The sequence below is a fragment of the Aulonocara stuartgranti genome, assembly GCF_965226115.1.
Source record: "Aulonocara stuartgranti genome assembly, chromosome: 14".
Lineage (NCBI taxonomy): Eukaryota > Metazoa > Chordata > Actinopteri > Cichliformes > Cichlidae > Aulonocara > Aulonocara stuartgranti.
In genome coordinates this window covers 13,129,169-13,143,308 of record NC_138950.1, presented here as the reverse complement: position 1 = coordinate 13,143,308, position 14,140 = coordinate 13,129,169, and the positions used below count along the sequence as shown (strand labels likewise).

The window sequence follows — 14,140 nt, the reverse complement described above, 5'->3', positions numbered from 1 at the left end:
AAATGACATAACAAAAAATTAGCGATGAATAAAACGAATAAGAAAAACGATAATGCCCGAAGACACCTATTTCCTTTACAGTTTGCAATTTTATCTTTATCTTTTAATGCATCTGTTCCTCTGTGTACAAAATGGAAAAAGTACATTGTTCTTTTACTATACCTTATTGTGGGTGATGTGAAATTGGGACACACTTAGGTCGTACCCACAAGGGAGCAACACAAACCTGCAGGACACCGGTGTCTCGAGGAGAGGAATTGAATATCTTTAACCTAAACTGAAGTGGTATATTGATTACTTGCAGGTGGGGGACTCAGCTTGCAGTTTCATTGCAGAATGCCCCCAACAAGGTTTATGCACTGCTAATTATTTACCCTAAATTAGCAGTTCCTTTGAGATGGCCCAGTGGATCTCCTGTAATTAGCTCAATTATAGTCAGTCAGTAATATGGAGTAGATTCAGATTTGACTTGAGATTTCTCAAATGCCACGAAAATCAGCAACAGAAACCTAATTATAACATTCCCAGAAAAGTCACGATAATTAAACTTTGCCCGTTTTCTATTGTATTTGCTTGAACGAGCACTTGAACGTTCAAGTGTTTGTTTAGCACTTTCAATCACTATTTCCATTATTCTTCTCATGCCAGTGATTGAAAAGTTATTTTGATTTATATGAAATTGTTATTTGTCTATACTCTGCTGCCATCTTTTAAATTTGTTTTGGCTCTGCACTGGTCAAGAGCCAGCTTCTTACCCTCCATTACATCCTGATACTCCAGTTTGTTCTCTGGGGTCTTCTGCATTACTCCATGTGCAAACCATCAAAAGCAGTGAATACTTGATTTGTATTCTCATACATCTATGTCCCACCTGGCCTGACTCTCCAAGGCCTTGGTGTGTTGCTACAGTTGGGAGGTAATGAGGAGGAAAATGCTTGAGCCTAATGCTTCTAGCTCATAGAGAAATTCTTGAGCCAGTCCATTACATGCGCTACATTTTTTTTCCTACAGGCACATCTAAACAGGATCTATCAGGTAGGAAAAATCCACGTGGCACAGAAATGTAGTGGAGTAGTGTTGTAAAATTTGCCTCCAGATATGACAAAAACTCCCACTGAAATCAAATCATCCCTTTTTATTGAAAATTTCCCAGCTGCCTCTTGAAAAACCCCAAGGAATGATCTCATCAGAGTTCATGAAATTGATTTGACTGCCGCATGCTTTCCAAATATTGCCTGAAAACCTCAACTGTTCTCGGGATAGCAAGTGCGCAGAGCTTATCTCACGAGATCAGTTGAAAATTTGGTTAATAAGATAATAAAAGGGAAATGCCATTTCTGTGTCGCTTTTTCCTGATCATTTCACACTTTCAATCACAGCATGAGGTTGCTTGGATTCAAGCCCGGTTCAGTCTGTCTGTCATCGCCATCAGATTGTAGATTGTCTAACACTTATGTCAGTGTCACTTCAAAGTTTGAGGGTAAAAGTGCTCCACCTAAAGTCTATCTTTTGGGTATCAAACATTTGCACCCTGCAGCAAAGGTAAAACATGACTGAAACAGAATAATCATAGAACTGCAGGAAGAGATTTAATGGGCATGTTTTCAACAGTAAAAACAGGTCACTTTTGGAGTCCCTTGCAACTGAGCAGACTGCAGCAGCTGTTCACTGTGAAAGTAGAAGATTTCATAGCCACCTGTCAAACCACCAGATTGTTTGATATTTAAAAATATATTTTGAGTGGAGCCTCACTCACAAGTGCTAAACACACTGCCACCATATGACGCACATCATGACGGTCCCCCACCCCTTTTTTTTTGTACCTACACAGATTGACGTACATGAATGCACCACATAGTAACGATTCTTACTTCTGTCCTATTACCCAGTGTTGAGCAAAATTTTGCTTTGTAGAATAAATTTCCATCGGCTTCCACTTTTGTCAATGACAGGTCAGCTTGTATTGTGGTCTTGAGGCTTACATCCCACAGTTTGACCACAGTCATGCTATACTGTAGCAGTGTAGATTGACTCTACAGGTGCAGGGCAGAATAAATAAACAACACACATAGGAAACAATGGGCTATAATAGGCATTACCCACAAATTTTGCACTGTGTAGTTGTTGACATGACACATGTCGTGATGGCCAGCTGCGCAATGGTGGCAGTGTGTTTTGGGGTGCCGCCTATGGTATGCTTTTATATGTGGTGTCTGTTCACAGCCGTCTTCAAAGAAATGATTAGCAGCCTTACCGAATCACGTAGATGCATACTGGTTAGATTTTCCCTCGTAGTTGTGATTCTGAGCAGGGGAAATCATTTCTATGGTGGGCTTTCAATGAATGGGAAACGGCTGCTAATTGTTTAATTGTCTTGTTTTATTTGTTCATCCGATGTCCATCCGCCACGCTATCTGTAATCATCACAACAGCTGCATTTCATCTAGGATGAGTGTGACAAATGACATGACATTCATTTGGGGTGAACACGGTGAATTGAAAAAGGATGTAAAGGGAAGCATTTTTCTGTTAATAATGTGAGATTTTTGTATTTGTCAGAAAACCGGTACAGATGTAGATCTGTGGTGGTGATGAAAGGACAGAATTAATTAGCAGTTTATTCTAATGTGTTTTCAGCTCCTCGGCTCCCTAGTTTATCTGCTGATTTCATTTCTTTTTTTCTTTCTTTTTTAAAATCATTACTCATATCAGATTTTTATGCAAAACGAATGCAGTTTAGTTTATACAAATAAGGCTTCTGATCACCTTTGCTTCACAGTATGACAATGACAATACACAACACAGCTAAACAATTAGATAGTGCTTCAGTTTACTACTTTTCATCTGAGTGGAGCTATAACTGTTCATAGTTCAATGCTCAGATTGATTGTAATAAGAAAAAGATACTTATTTTGAAGAAATAAAAACAGCCTCAGAAACCAATTATGGGAAGACATTTCTACATGTTTATTGTTTTCTTTAAAGTTTGAGTACACTGAAAACCCTTAAAAAGCATGTCTTACAGGGTTATTAAAGATGCAGATTAAACAGATGAGGCTTGTGTTTATGTTGAATGCCACCTTCCAAAACAGTGTCTTACCCTGAGGTATCGGATTGTTAGAGAATCTTTGCAAAGCCGACATTTCTGAAAACATAAAAAACCATGTCCATGTTTATTCGTGTGGCATTTTTGCCTGCTAACTGCCACATCTGGATCACTGTGACAACATGGATCTTATTAAATGGATGTGTCTATTACATGACCTGCATGCCCTACGAAACCAAGGTGGTCTATGTGAAGGCTGAAGCATTTTGAGCTAGATCAGCTATTCATTGTGTTCTCACAATCTTTGTCTGGCTTTGTTTGAATTTGTTCCCAGTCTACTGTGGTCTTGGGTTTTAAAGGTTAACGTAAAGAGAGACTAATTCATTCTGAACAACTCCCTACTCAAAGTCTAAAGTGTTGGCACACAAAAGCATTGTTCGTTAACCGCGCGCGAGTAAGGGGGAACACAATGTGAGGATTGAGGAAGATTACTGTATCGCACAATAGAGAACTGTAGTATTGTACATGAAAAAGACAGAATAAAAGGAGTATGTTCAAAAAGTCTTGTGGGTGTATTCCCGCTTAGTTGTGCTTCAAATTCAAATTGGAGCTCATCAGGGGATGGTTTTGTTTTTGTTTATACAGCTATTAAAGTTAAGTGTTTATATATTTATTTGAAAACTTTCATCAATTTTACATTTGGTATTTGTTTCCTTCAGCCCTTTGAATGCATTCGCTCAAGTCGCTGTAGATAAGTGTGTCGGTTTAATAACTGAAAATGTAAATGGACTATTTATCCATGCTTTGTACATTATCTACATAATGAATATTTTGCTTATTTGAATACATATTAAATGTTGTGCTCCATGCAGACTTTCAAGCAGCATTTATTGGAAAATATCCTGGACTACACAGAAGGAAGTTGCAGGGAAATATGAGTAATTATAAAACCTAAAAGCACATTCAAGTTTGTAATTGATTGGGTATCAGCATTTTATAGTGTTTCAAGTGTGTCTCTTTTTTGTAAGGAGATAAATCTGTATTAAAAGACCTTCTCTGTCTAAAATTTGTAGTCTCAAATAGAGGTTTCCAACATTAAAAGCTAAAAAAAAAAAATGGTGTTAAATTAAAAACCAAAACAATGAGATGCTTTGTTATTTAATGTTTTGTGTCAGCAGTGCAGGCAGAGCATCTGAAACAGGCGTACTTCAAGTGTTGCATGCTAATGCAAAGAGAGCACTGTTTTCTCCAAACACAAAAGGCTACTCATTTACAGCATGCTGGCTGGCTCAGTAGTGATGTGATGCAAGAATGTCTTCACTAACTAAAATGCTTGTCCATTTTCTGTGATGTACTGCAAAGGTTCTGAGGCTCAGCATTTAATGACAAGGAAGGAAACTAAACTGAGAATATGCATAATCATGACTTTTCATCCGGGGTTCACTCAGTAAATGAAGCAGTTCTTTATATTTATGTGTTTGTGTTAGTATGTCTGCTTTTTTATCCTCTTTGAACTGACATCCAATTCATGTCAGAACAAAGAGCGGGGCTAATTCTCCATGGAAGGGAGGAACAATAGGCTGGAAAAATGATAAGTCCCAAGGGAGCCATCACCATATTGTTCTTCGCGTTTGCTCGGAGAAGTGATTCTGTTACGGCGTCTTCTGTTGTGCACGCATGCATCCGCCGCTGTTCATTGTCCTTTTGTCTTAAACAAACACCTGTCACAGATATGACAGCAATACTTGTCAGCTCACTTACTGCAGAGGCAGCGCCGCAGACGAGGATGTGAATGAGGTGGTTATGTTCCACACTGTTAGGTTATGTTTTAATTGGGCTACTGCTCTTTCTCAGTACTGATTTGCAGCCAACTGCTCCTTGTAATGATGTGGGGTGCACAGTGTATTTTATTGTGCCAGTAGGGGAGTTAAACTGCTCTTAAGAAAGGGCTGAATTTATATTCATGCAGTAAGCTTCGGACATGACTCTTCTAATAAGAATTTTATTGCCTCCTCTTTCTACCTTCGGTATTGGCTTTATTTTTCACCGCTGAGGAGGATTAACATTCATCAGTGATATAACTACTTAACCATTATAAAACAAGATGAATTCAACCACACCATATGTCCTTTTGCAGTGATTGTGAGGGGACAATATAGGGGTGATTTTTAGATGTGAACATTGATGGTTTGAGTCACTTTGTTTGCCCTACAGTGATACCACCATTTGCTTTCATTTATTTGACTTTTCTTGCATTTGCGCCTGATGAAATTGCTGTTTCTCATTTTCCTTGTTAAGCTTCAAAATTGTTTCACTGCGTAGGCCATCACATCTCATTGTCATGCTTAACATTTTCCTCAGCATCATAAAATCCACACAGCATGCCGTCCAAAAAAGCTTTCTGTTTTGTAAAGTTGGGCTTTGCAGTCTCTTGTGATTTAATGTGGCATGATGTCTGCCATGTTACTTAGGTGTGACGTTTTATGTGCTTTGGTGTAAAATTAATTCTTTATTTCATTCGATGTGTTACTGACCAACATGTCGATGATAATCACTTGTTTATCTAGAGAAAGGTGATTTTTTTCTTCTTCCTGTATTAGACTGTAACGTGGTCATTTTCTAAAATGTATGTGCATATATTTGCTATTATGCCGGAATAGCTAAAAAACAGTATTCTGAATATTTAAATGTAGTATTGTTTTGGTCAGTTAGTACAGCTTCAGTGGATCCATTCTTATAACACAAAAAAACGGAATATTTTAAAAGTCCACATCTAACAAGGAGAAAGCCATTATATTTCTTATAGCTTAGAAAGTTCAGTATTCATCATGCAAATCACATTTCCTGGCTGTTTTAAGGCTATTTTTGAGTACAATCAAAGCATATCAGTGACAAAGGAGGAAAAGACAGAACTTCATAGTGTAAGTAACAATGAGCAGAACATTGGACTTTCAAAATGACTTAAAAAGGCCACCTGTAGGCTGAGATTTATTTCCAGGTCTCACATGGTGTGGAGGATGAGCTGTAGCAAATTGCTTATTTGAACCTCCTTCATTGCTTATTGAGATATCAAGCAAGTGTTGTTAGAGGGCTTGATTGACTAGGGTACTAACTTGCTTCTCGATCTTGGGAGGGCTTTTTTATATTCATAGATAAAGAGTAAATTCCATTCTTTTGGGCTCACATTATTGCTTCAGCCTTCAGAAATGGATTGTGAGGCGATAATTCCTCTATTACCCAAGGAGACATTACTCTGTTGTTACAGCGTACCAGACTCACCTCTTCCTGATGAACCAATAACCTTATTATCACAAAGCATTTGTGCTATCATGATGCCAAAAGACTTACTTCACGTACAGGCAGGCACAGACTGTAAACATTCCCACAAAATTTCCCTTTCAAACGAAACTCCTGTCCTCCTAAAATAGGCTTCCCTTGAGAGAACATCTAAAGCATACATCTCGTTATGTCTGCAGACTCTTAATTTAGTAAATTCAGACATTCAGCTCAGGTACTTTAGATGCATAAAAAAATAAACTGGTCATTTAACTGGGATGCAGTGTGCAACATCCCAGCTTTGACAGGGTGAGGATTGCTTTCTAAGAATTGCTCTGCCTTTTTGTTTTTTCGTCTCTCTGTCTTCTACAGGCATCATGGACTCGGCCTGAGCAACACAAGGTATTCTAAATGCATGACTTTTTCTTACACCCATCCATCTTTCATGTCAGGGGAATCTAGTCCAATTCTGGATGGATGCAGATCAACATTCTTGATCAAATAAGGTTGGGGAGAGCATAAGCTCTGAGAAGCAGTAGCAAAACAGGACAGTGCAAGTCTGTGTTTCTTTGCTCGCCGTGTTCCTTAGATTTCTTAACAAATCGCAGCCTATTTCAGTCTTTTTTTCTTGTCTTTCTCCTGACCTTTTACCTGTCATGTCTGGACATCAGCAAAAGCATTTTATTACACGCATGACAGTTACAGTTATACCATGTGATCAACTTGTCTTCTGCAGAAATAGATTTTGTTCCTCAGATCTCTCTGTCCCCCCACCCACACATCCTGTCCACCGCTAAATCTTAATTATAACTTCAGAGTATACTTTTGACATTAGTGTATACAGTAGTTTAATTTAAACATGGCTAAATATGTATGTAGGAGGAAATAAAAGCTGCCTTTGTGCAGCAACAGAGTATGAGAACAAGCGACTGTTTCTGAAAGAAAGCGAAAATTGGCAGTAAGTGAAAGAGCTGCCCACATAAGCTTTTCTCCAATATACAGCACTTCCCTATAGAATGTGTTTTACATACGAGAAAAATGGTGACAAAAAGAATGGATCCAGACTCTTGAAGAGAAGTGATCGCTCACACAAAGCAGTGCCTTGTTGATCAGCCCATCTCTGTTTTAGGAGCAAGATCAGATATTAGGGTTGCCATTTCTATTTTTACTTCAGTACTATTTAACAAGATATGAATGTGTATTCTTAGACCATTCGGTTCCCTAAATAGCCACGCTGTTTTATTTTTACATTGCAGGAAGCACTGGACATCAAGAGAATTGGTCTTTTCCTTTTACTCCTTCTGCTAATAGGTTTAAGGAGGGGTGTTTCTAACAGTCGGCCTTAATTATTCGGTCGTGACAGCTGTTGGTATTTTTTTCATTACGATTGTCAGCTGATACGCATTCATTAATAGCACCTGCAGAAAGTGTGGAATAAAAAATCTCACCCACCTCACCACAGGAGGGGAGGAAGAGCCTTTCTCATCAGGCACATGCTGACAGTAATTGCTCAGTTTGTGTATAACTATGATTTACACATGGATGCACTTGGATTTTTGTGCATCTGCAATACTAAGCTGTTGAATTTGTGAAATGGAACACTTTTATCTTGAAAATCTGAGCAAAATGAATCGTTCTGAACATTTACATTAATGATCTGCTGATTATATTTAAATTAGGCAACCCCAAAAAGCTCAAACAGCGTATCCTAGTTGCTTGCGTTTTCCATTTTTTTTAAAAGACTGATGATCTCAGCAAGTTCCACTGCTGAACACATGCATTACTTAAAAAGAGTTATGCCTCCCTTTTTTAATATATATAAGAGGAGTATTTTAGTTAAATGTGGGCACTCATATCTGTGCAGCATATTTGTGGTTTCAGGTCACAAATGGAACGGTTTACATTAATGGAAATTACTCACTTCACATTTTCACTCACTTCACATAATTATATTGTTTTAAAAGTTCACCTGTGCTCTGAATTGATAAGTGCACATCTCTCAAAGACATCCCATTATGAATTGCACAGTGGGGGTGGGGGGGTGGGGGGGTGAGGGTGAGGAGCCATGTTTGTTGCAAAGGCGTAGGAAGCTTAGTGTTCATTTGACAAGCCTCAGAAGGGAAGGTGATTTTGTACTGTGGGCTGTTTAATATTTGGTGAGACACGAGTTTAACATGTCTTCAATGCAATCTCACTTTTATGCCCTGATGCTCCCTCTGTGTCTCTTCTGTTGGTACAGCAGAAGAATCTGTGGGAGAGCTCTGCTGTCAGCTTGGTTTTATTACAGGAGCGCACACGCGAAAGTCTTCATTTTCTCATAGACGTGCGAAATGGTTTTATGCCTTTTTACGCAAGGAGCACAAAATTCAGCACGGATGTTTCCAGTAGACAGCAACTCCGGTGCACTATGAATTTATACTGAAAATATATTGTTATAAAAAATGCATGAATCACAATATTAAGTTGCGTGAAGGCATACATTTTCTTTGCTAAATAACAATAATCATGATGGATTTCATATAGGAAACGAGAGGCTGTAGCTCTGGAGAAACTGCTCATACTTTATCATAAAATAATGACACAAAAAAGGTTTCCATATTGGAGTCAACTCACTTACTATGACACATAGCTGTGCATAGTGTGGCATGTTGCACAGACGCAGGACTCAGAAACAGAACCACAGGGGTCGAGTGAGAATGCTTCCTGCACGGGGTCACAATACAAGGGTAGCGTGTTATGTAAGTGTCTCCCTGGTCCTGCTACCCGCTATGCATAATGAATGCCCCAGACATGCTTTGTCTATTGAAATTGAATACAAACTAACAAGGGTTTCTCTTACATGGCTGCCCAGGCTGGGCCCTAATTCAATATGTGTAAAAGCATTCGGCTATTGTTTTGCCTGTAGCTTGGATCAAAGCCATGAAAGCAACCAAAAGGGAAGCTCAAATATTCAGCCCTGCAGCACCTTGTTAAAGGAATAATTCACAAAAATGCTGCATCTTACTGTGTAAGAGCTTTGTGCTAAAGCCCCAAATCCACAGAGTTTGTGAATAATGCTTAATTATGCTAGATATTACAGATATGTTCAGTAAAAACATCTGTCACAAGACAATAATGTCCAGAGTTTGTTCGAAATATTGTAATAACATAACAGGAAAATGTATCGTTGAAAGGGGAAATTCAGCCTGTCTGAAACTTTACACTCTGCAGTTAAGTGTCACATGGCAACAACAACCACAACAACACAAAGTTGTTGACCCTGTTGGGAAGCTACTCATGTCAGGATGCTGTAACACCGCATATCAAGTTAATGAAACCAGGTTTAGAGAGGGAAGTGCATTTACACATCTCATTAGCCAGCTGTCTGTTATTATTTGAGTGGCTTCAGATGCTTTGTGACTTGGCGTGTGCTTCCTCTTCCTCACTGACACTGGAGCTGGATGTAGGTTCAGAGAGTTCCTCAACCTAATACAGTCCACAACACCACAACATTTTATTTTTAAGTAATTAACTTAAAGAAATAAAATGTTGTGGATTGACGCTAAATCCAGTGTCTTTAGTGTAAAAGTGCAAGCGCCACACGTAAGGTAATGCATCAGCATATTTCACAAGTAAGCCCTGTGTGTGAAAAGCCCTAGATGGTTTCTAATGCCTTCTGACATCAATTATTGAAAAGCTCCTCTGCACTGTCAACTGGGCCCTTATGTCTCTGCAGCTTTACAGAACAGTCTGTGCTTGTTTCATTCTTTCAGTTTCTGTTCTTTTCTGTAAAAGTGGACTTTAAATACTTTTTTTCAAGGTCACGTGTTTCTGCATAATTGTATTCTTTATGTAAATGTGCATAATATCTATTTATAAGAACTGATCTAACTAATTTCTTTTACTAAACAAAGCCATTTTTAACTTCCATTTAGAGCCCGGATGGAAACGTAGTGGTGAGGAGTCACGCTCGTGTGTCCTCCCTCACCCTGAAGTATGTCAAGTATACAGATGCTGGTCAGTACCTCTGCACAGCACACAGCGTCATCGGAGAGGATTATCAAACAGCATATATGGAGGTCCGCTGTAAGTGTTTCCCTCTGTCTTTATACAAGTGTTTAGCCCTACAAAATGAGTACACTCATGCACTAGTCATTAAAAAAAATAGCACTGCAAGTCACTATGACTATTTATAACTGAACTGTTAAATAACACCTGAAATGGATTGACAGGTTGTATCCGTTTTTATTTCCTAGATACTCCTAAGATAAATGGTACTGTGGCAGTGTATACCTGGGAGGGGAATCCTGCCAATATCAGCTGTGAGGTCAAAGCTCATCCCAGTGATGTCTCTATTGTGTGGCTGAGAGACGGGTTGCAGCTCCCCAACTCAAACACCACCAACATTAAGATCTTCAGGACTCCCTCAGCCAGCTTCCTGCAGGTACGAACACCCGTGTCACACCATGACTTAATCCCTCTTTCTATCTCTCTAATGAATGTACATATACACACAGTGTGCACAAACACACACTCTGAACCCCATGTGTCATCAAGATTTCATGAGCACAGACTTGAAGTGTAGGGTTTTCTTTCAGCTTCATTGTTGGGAAAAAAAAATCTCATGAATAATTCAGCAGCAGGAGAGCTCACAGCAACAAATAAAAATAGGCTACTCTAATGGACAAACAAAAAGGTCACCTTCAGTGTTTGACACACAAGTTAGTTCATCTGTTTTGGTACACTGCCCTTCGTATATTTACTGCTTTATTCCCCCCCCCCCTCCAGATAACCCCCGAGTCTGAAAATGACTTTGGAAGCTATAACTGCACTGCTTCAAATGAGATGGGCACAGAGTCCAAGGAGTTCCTGCTCATTCAGGCTGGTCAGTGGCAATGCTGTGATTCAAAATCCATTCTTACTTTGCATTTATAGTGTTTGTGCCAAGATTTTCAGCATAATTAAAATTTGAAAACAAAAAACAAGCAGCCTTATATGTGATCGTGATTCAGTAACAGCTTAAAAATGATGAGTAGGTAAATTTCATTAGATCACATAGTAGTTTTTGTTTCAGGTTTTTTAAGGCTTCGGGAACAGATTTTATTTATTTTTTTTGTTATCCATGATCAAATCGCATTAGACCAAAACATCCACCATGACGTGAGATTACACAGATCAGTGTTTGTATCGATGGCTGATAAATTGATTAAGATGAAAAGAATGTGTAACCTACATGATAATGTAATGTTCCCTCTGGTTATTCTACAACTAAACTTTACCTCAACCTCTCACCACTAACATTGCACTGTTTGCAGTATAAAGTAAAAGACTTTTTTATATTAAGGTATAGCATTTTATTGTAACATGGACCTACACCATAGACTTCCCAGACAAATGTACCATTAGGCAAATGGAACAGAGAGCAGAGAGATAATGCCACTCTTAAGCCACAATCAGAAGTGAATTAATTGAAAACACTACATTGTTCACTCAGAGCCGAACATGGGCAACCACAGTAATTACAGTGTGCCTTTTAATTTAGAAGATCAAAGTGATGCAATACAAAACTACTCACACTAGAGTTTGTGAGTTCAGAACAGCCACCATTATTCAGATGTGGACAATCACAGTAGGTTAAATACTTTTAAATAATGTAATTTTCTCTTAAATAAGCCTTTCATTGCTGGCTGAAACAAAGTAAACCTTTTTTAACAAAGGCAGACTGTAAATGAAGAACTAATTGTCTAATCATTGTGTACATCACAGGATGGATCCTTTTTTATTTTCTAAACTTTAATCAAAGTACAATTACAGAAGTCTTTGAACTAGCTTTTGCATATTCTTCAGTTTTAATATTCACTTTAAATTTAAAGATTAAGCTTTGCTTAACTCACTGCAAGGTCTTTGAATCTATGAAATCTCCTTTTCCAATTTAAAGTTTTATCAAACTCAACAGTCTCTCAGAACTTTTGGTCTTTTCAAACATCCAACCAGGCACTTACTGGTTTTTTTAGTGGTTTTCTTTCTGGAGTTATCATCTTTAGGGCTGACTTGGGAATGGTTTGTTCTTGAATCTGTTGGTCATAAGGAGCTTTTAAATGTTTTTTCCTGCCTTTTATTTTCTGAAACGATGTCAGTAGTGTACAGAATTCAGTAGAAGAGAACCAGACTTACTGTCACGATAAATCACAGATTTCTTACGAAGATGAAGCGGTTTTTAGATGCACTGTGGGGTCATTAGGAGCCGTGGGCTCATTCTGTTACTCTGATATAGCAATGGAGTCTGACAATGCTGGTGTGCTGCAATCTTAAAGTTTTTATTGTAACTGCACTGATTTTTTTCCCCCTCACAGAGGTTCCGTCAACTCCATCCATCGTGGAGGTGAGGCCATTCTCCACCACAGCACTGATCCAGTTTCAGGAGCCTGAATCCACTGGAGGCGTTCCTGTCCTCAAATATAGAGCTCAGTGGAGGATGCGTGGCAGAGGCAGCTGGGTGCAGAAAGTCTATGAAGTCCAAGATGGTAATAACACAGAAACATGATTGTGATGTTTGTTTGTTCTTTAATGTCTAACTACATTTTTTTTTTAAATATCCAAGTACAATTCAAATAGATAGAAATACATATTAATGTTAAAAATGTTAATTAGATTTTTCACATTTTGTTAAATCATATCAGTAAAGATGACCTGTATTAAAGGAAGGAAGGTTTGCATTCAGCAGCTTTTTGTTTTATAACCAAAGCGATTAAAAGGCTGTGTGAACGTGATTTCTTTTCGTTTTGACAAATATGTCCATATATGCACTAAAACGTAATTTAGAGTTGTTGATACCCTCGACACAGAAACATGGCTTGGTCATGAAGTCACAAAAGGGAGAGCAGCCAAACTAGGTCATGTATGACAAAATAAATTTGGATCCCTACAGTTGTTTGGACACATACTGTAAGACGTTGAAAATATTTATTTAAATAAAAACAACAGCCTTATATGGCCTCATTATTATTTTGATATCACAGATCAGGATAAAAGAGTCCATTTCTGACTGTGTTGTACTAGATTGGGCTGGCATATTAGTGCCATAGCACAAACTGATGCACAAGAATCAACTGCTATCAGCCAAATCTATTAAATTTAGGTATGAGAAAGTCAGCAAACATTAGAATAGATGACTTGTAGTTCACACTTTGTCTAGCTTTATGCTGACCACTGCCAGCAAAACTGAAGAAAAAGCACCAGCTGTCAGTCTCACGCAGTCCTGGTTTAGATGTCTCACGTGAAACTCAATTATATCGTCTGGAACACCCTCATGTCTGCACTTACAGCCTTGTTTTTTGTTACAGATACAGCAGTGGGTCCTGCACAGTGAAGGCAGGAAAGTCTTTCGTGTTTCCTGTAGAAACATGATAATTCAAAATGGTGAAATCATGAAATTAAGGTCAGACTAGGAAAACTGACCAACTCACAGTACAGCCATAGCAAAGACTACACAGTGCACATCTCTGCCCTGTACAGTGTGGTCGGACAGAGTTTTAAGAGCAGTGGTAACAATGACTCCTTTCCTCTGGTGTTTGTTTCCCCTAAATGTCTCCTACAAAGTAAAATACAAAAGTTAATGATTATTTCTAAGAAATAGGTATGAATTTAGTTTTTTTGTTTTAACCTACAAGTCACCCCTTTAGAAAGGAATTGAACACGGAAGTGTACATAAAAGCAATATAATTTATATAAAAAGCTTGATCAAAAGCAATCATCATCCCAAAAGGGATCATTACATTTAAGATGACAGTGCAACATATAAAACAGCTGTCACTGTTTGTCTAGTTTTAGACCAACTCT

General features: G+C 38.3%; 1 protein-coding gene across 10 annotated transcripts in view; it reads left to right on the top strand.

Moving 5' to 3' along the window:
- The window catches only part of ncam1b (neural cell adhesion molecule 1b), an 84,050-nt gene that overhangs the window by 54,542 nt on the left and 15,368 nt on the right, over nt 1–14,140 (top strand). For 6 of the 10 annotated variants that reach the window (XM_082503574.1, XM_082503579.1, XM_082503582.1 and 3 more), the window contains 6 exons: nt 1,012–1,035; nt 6,695–6,724; nt 10,237–10,387; nt 10,558–10,745; nt 11,090–11,186; nt 12,655–12,825. In XM_082503574.1, the coding sequence (XP_082359700.1) occupies nt 1,012–1,035; nt 6,695–6,724; nt 10,237–10,387; nt 10,558–10,745; nt 11,090–11,186; nt 12,655–12,825 (661 nt within the window). The remainder of the gene's footprint in view (nt 1–1,011; nt 1,036–6,694; nt 6,725–10,236; nt 10,388–10,557; nt 10,746–11,089; nt 11,187–12,654; nt 12,826–14,140) is intronic. The other 4 variants (XM_082503576.1, XM_082503575.1, XM_082503577.1 and 1 more) reach the window with 3 other exon arrangements.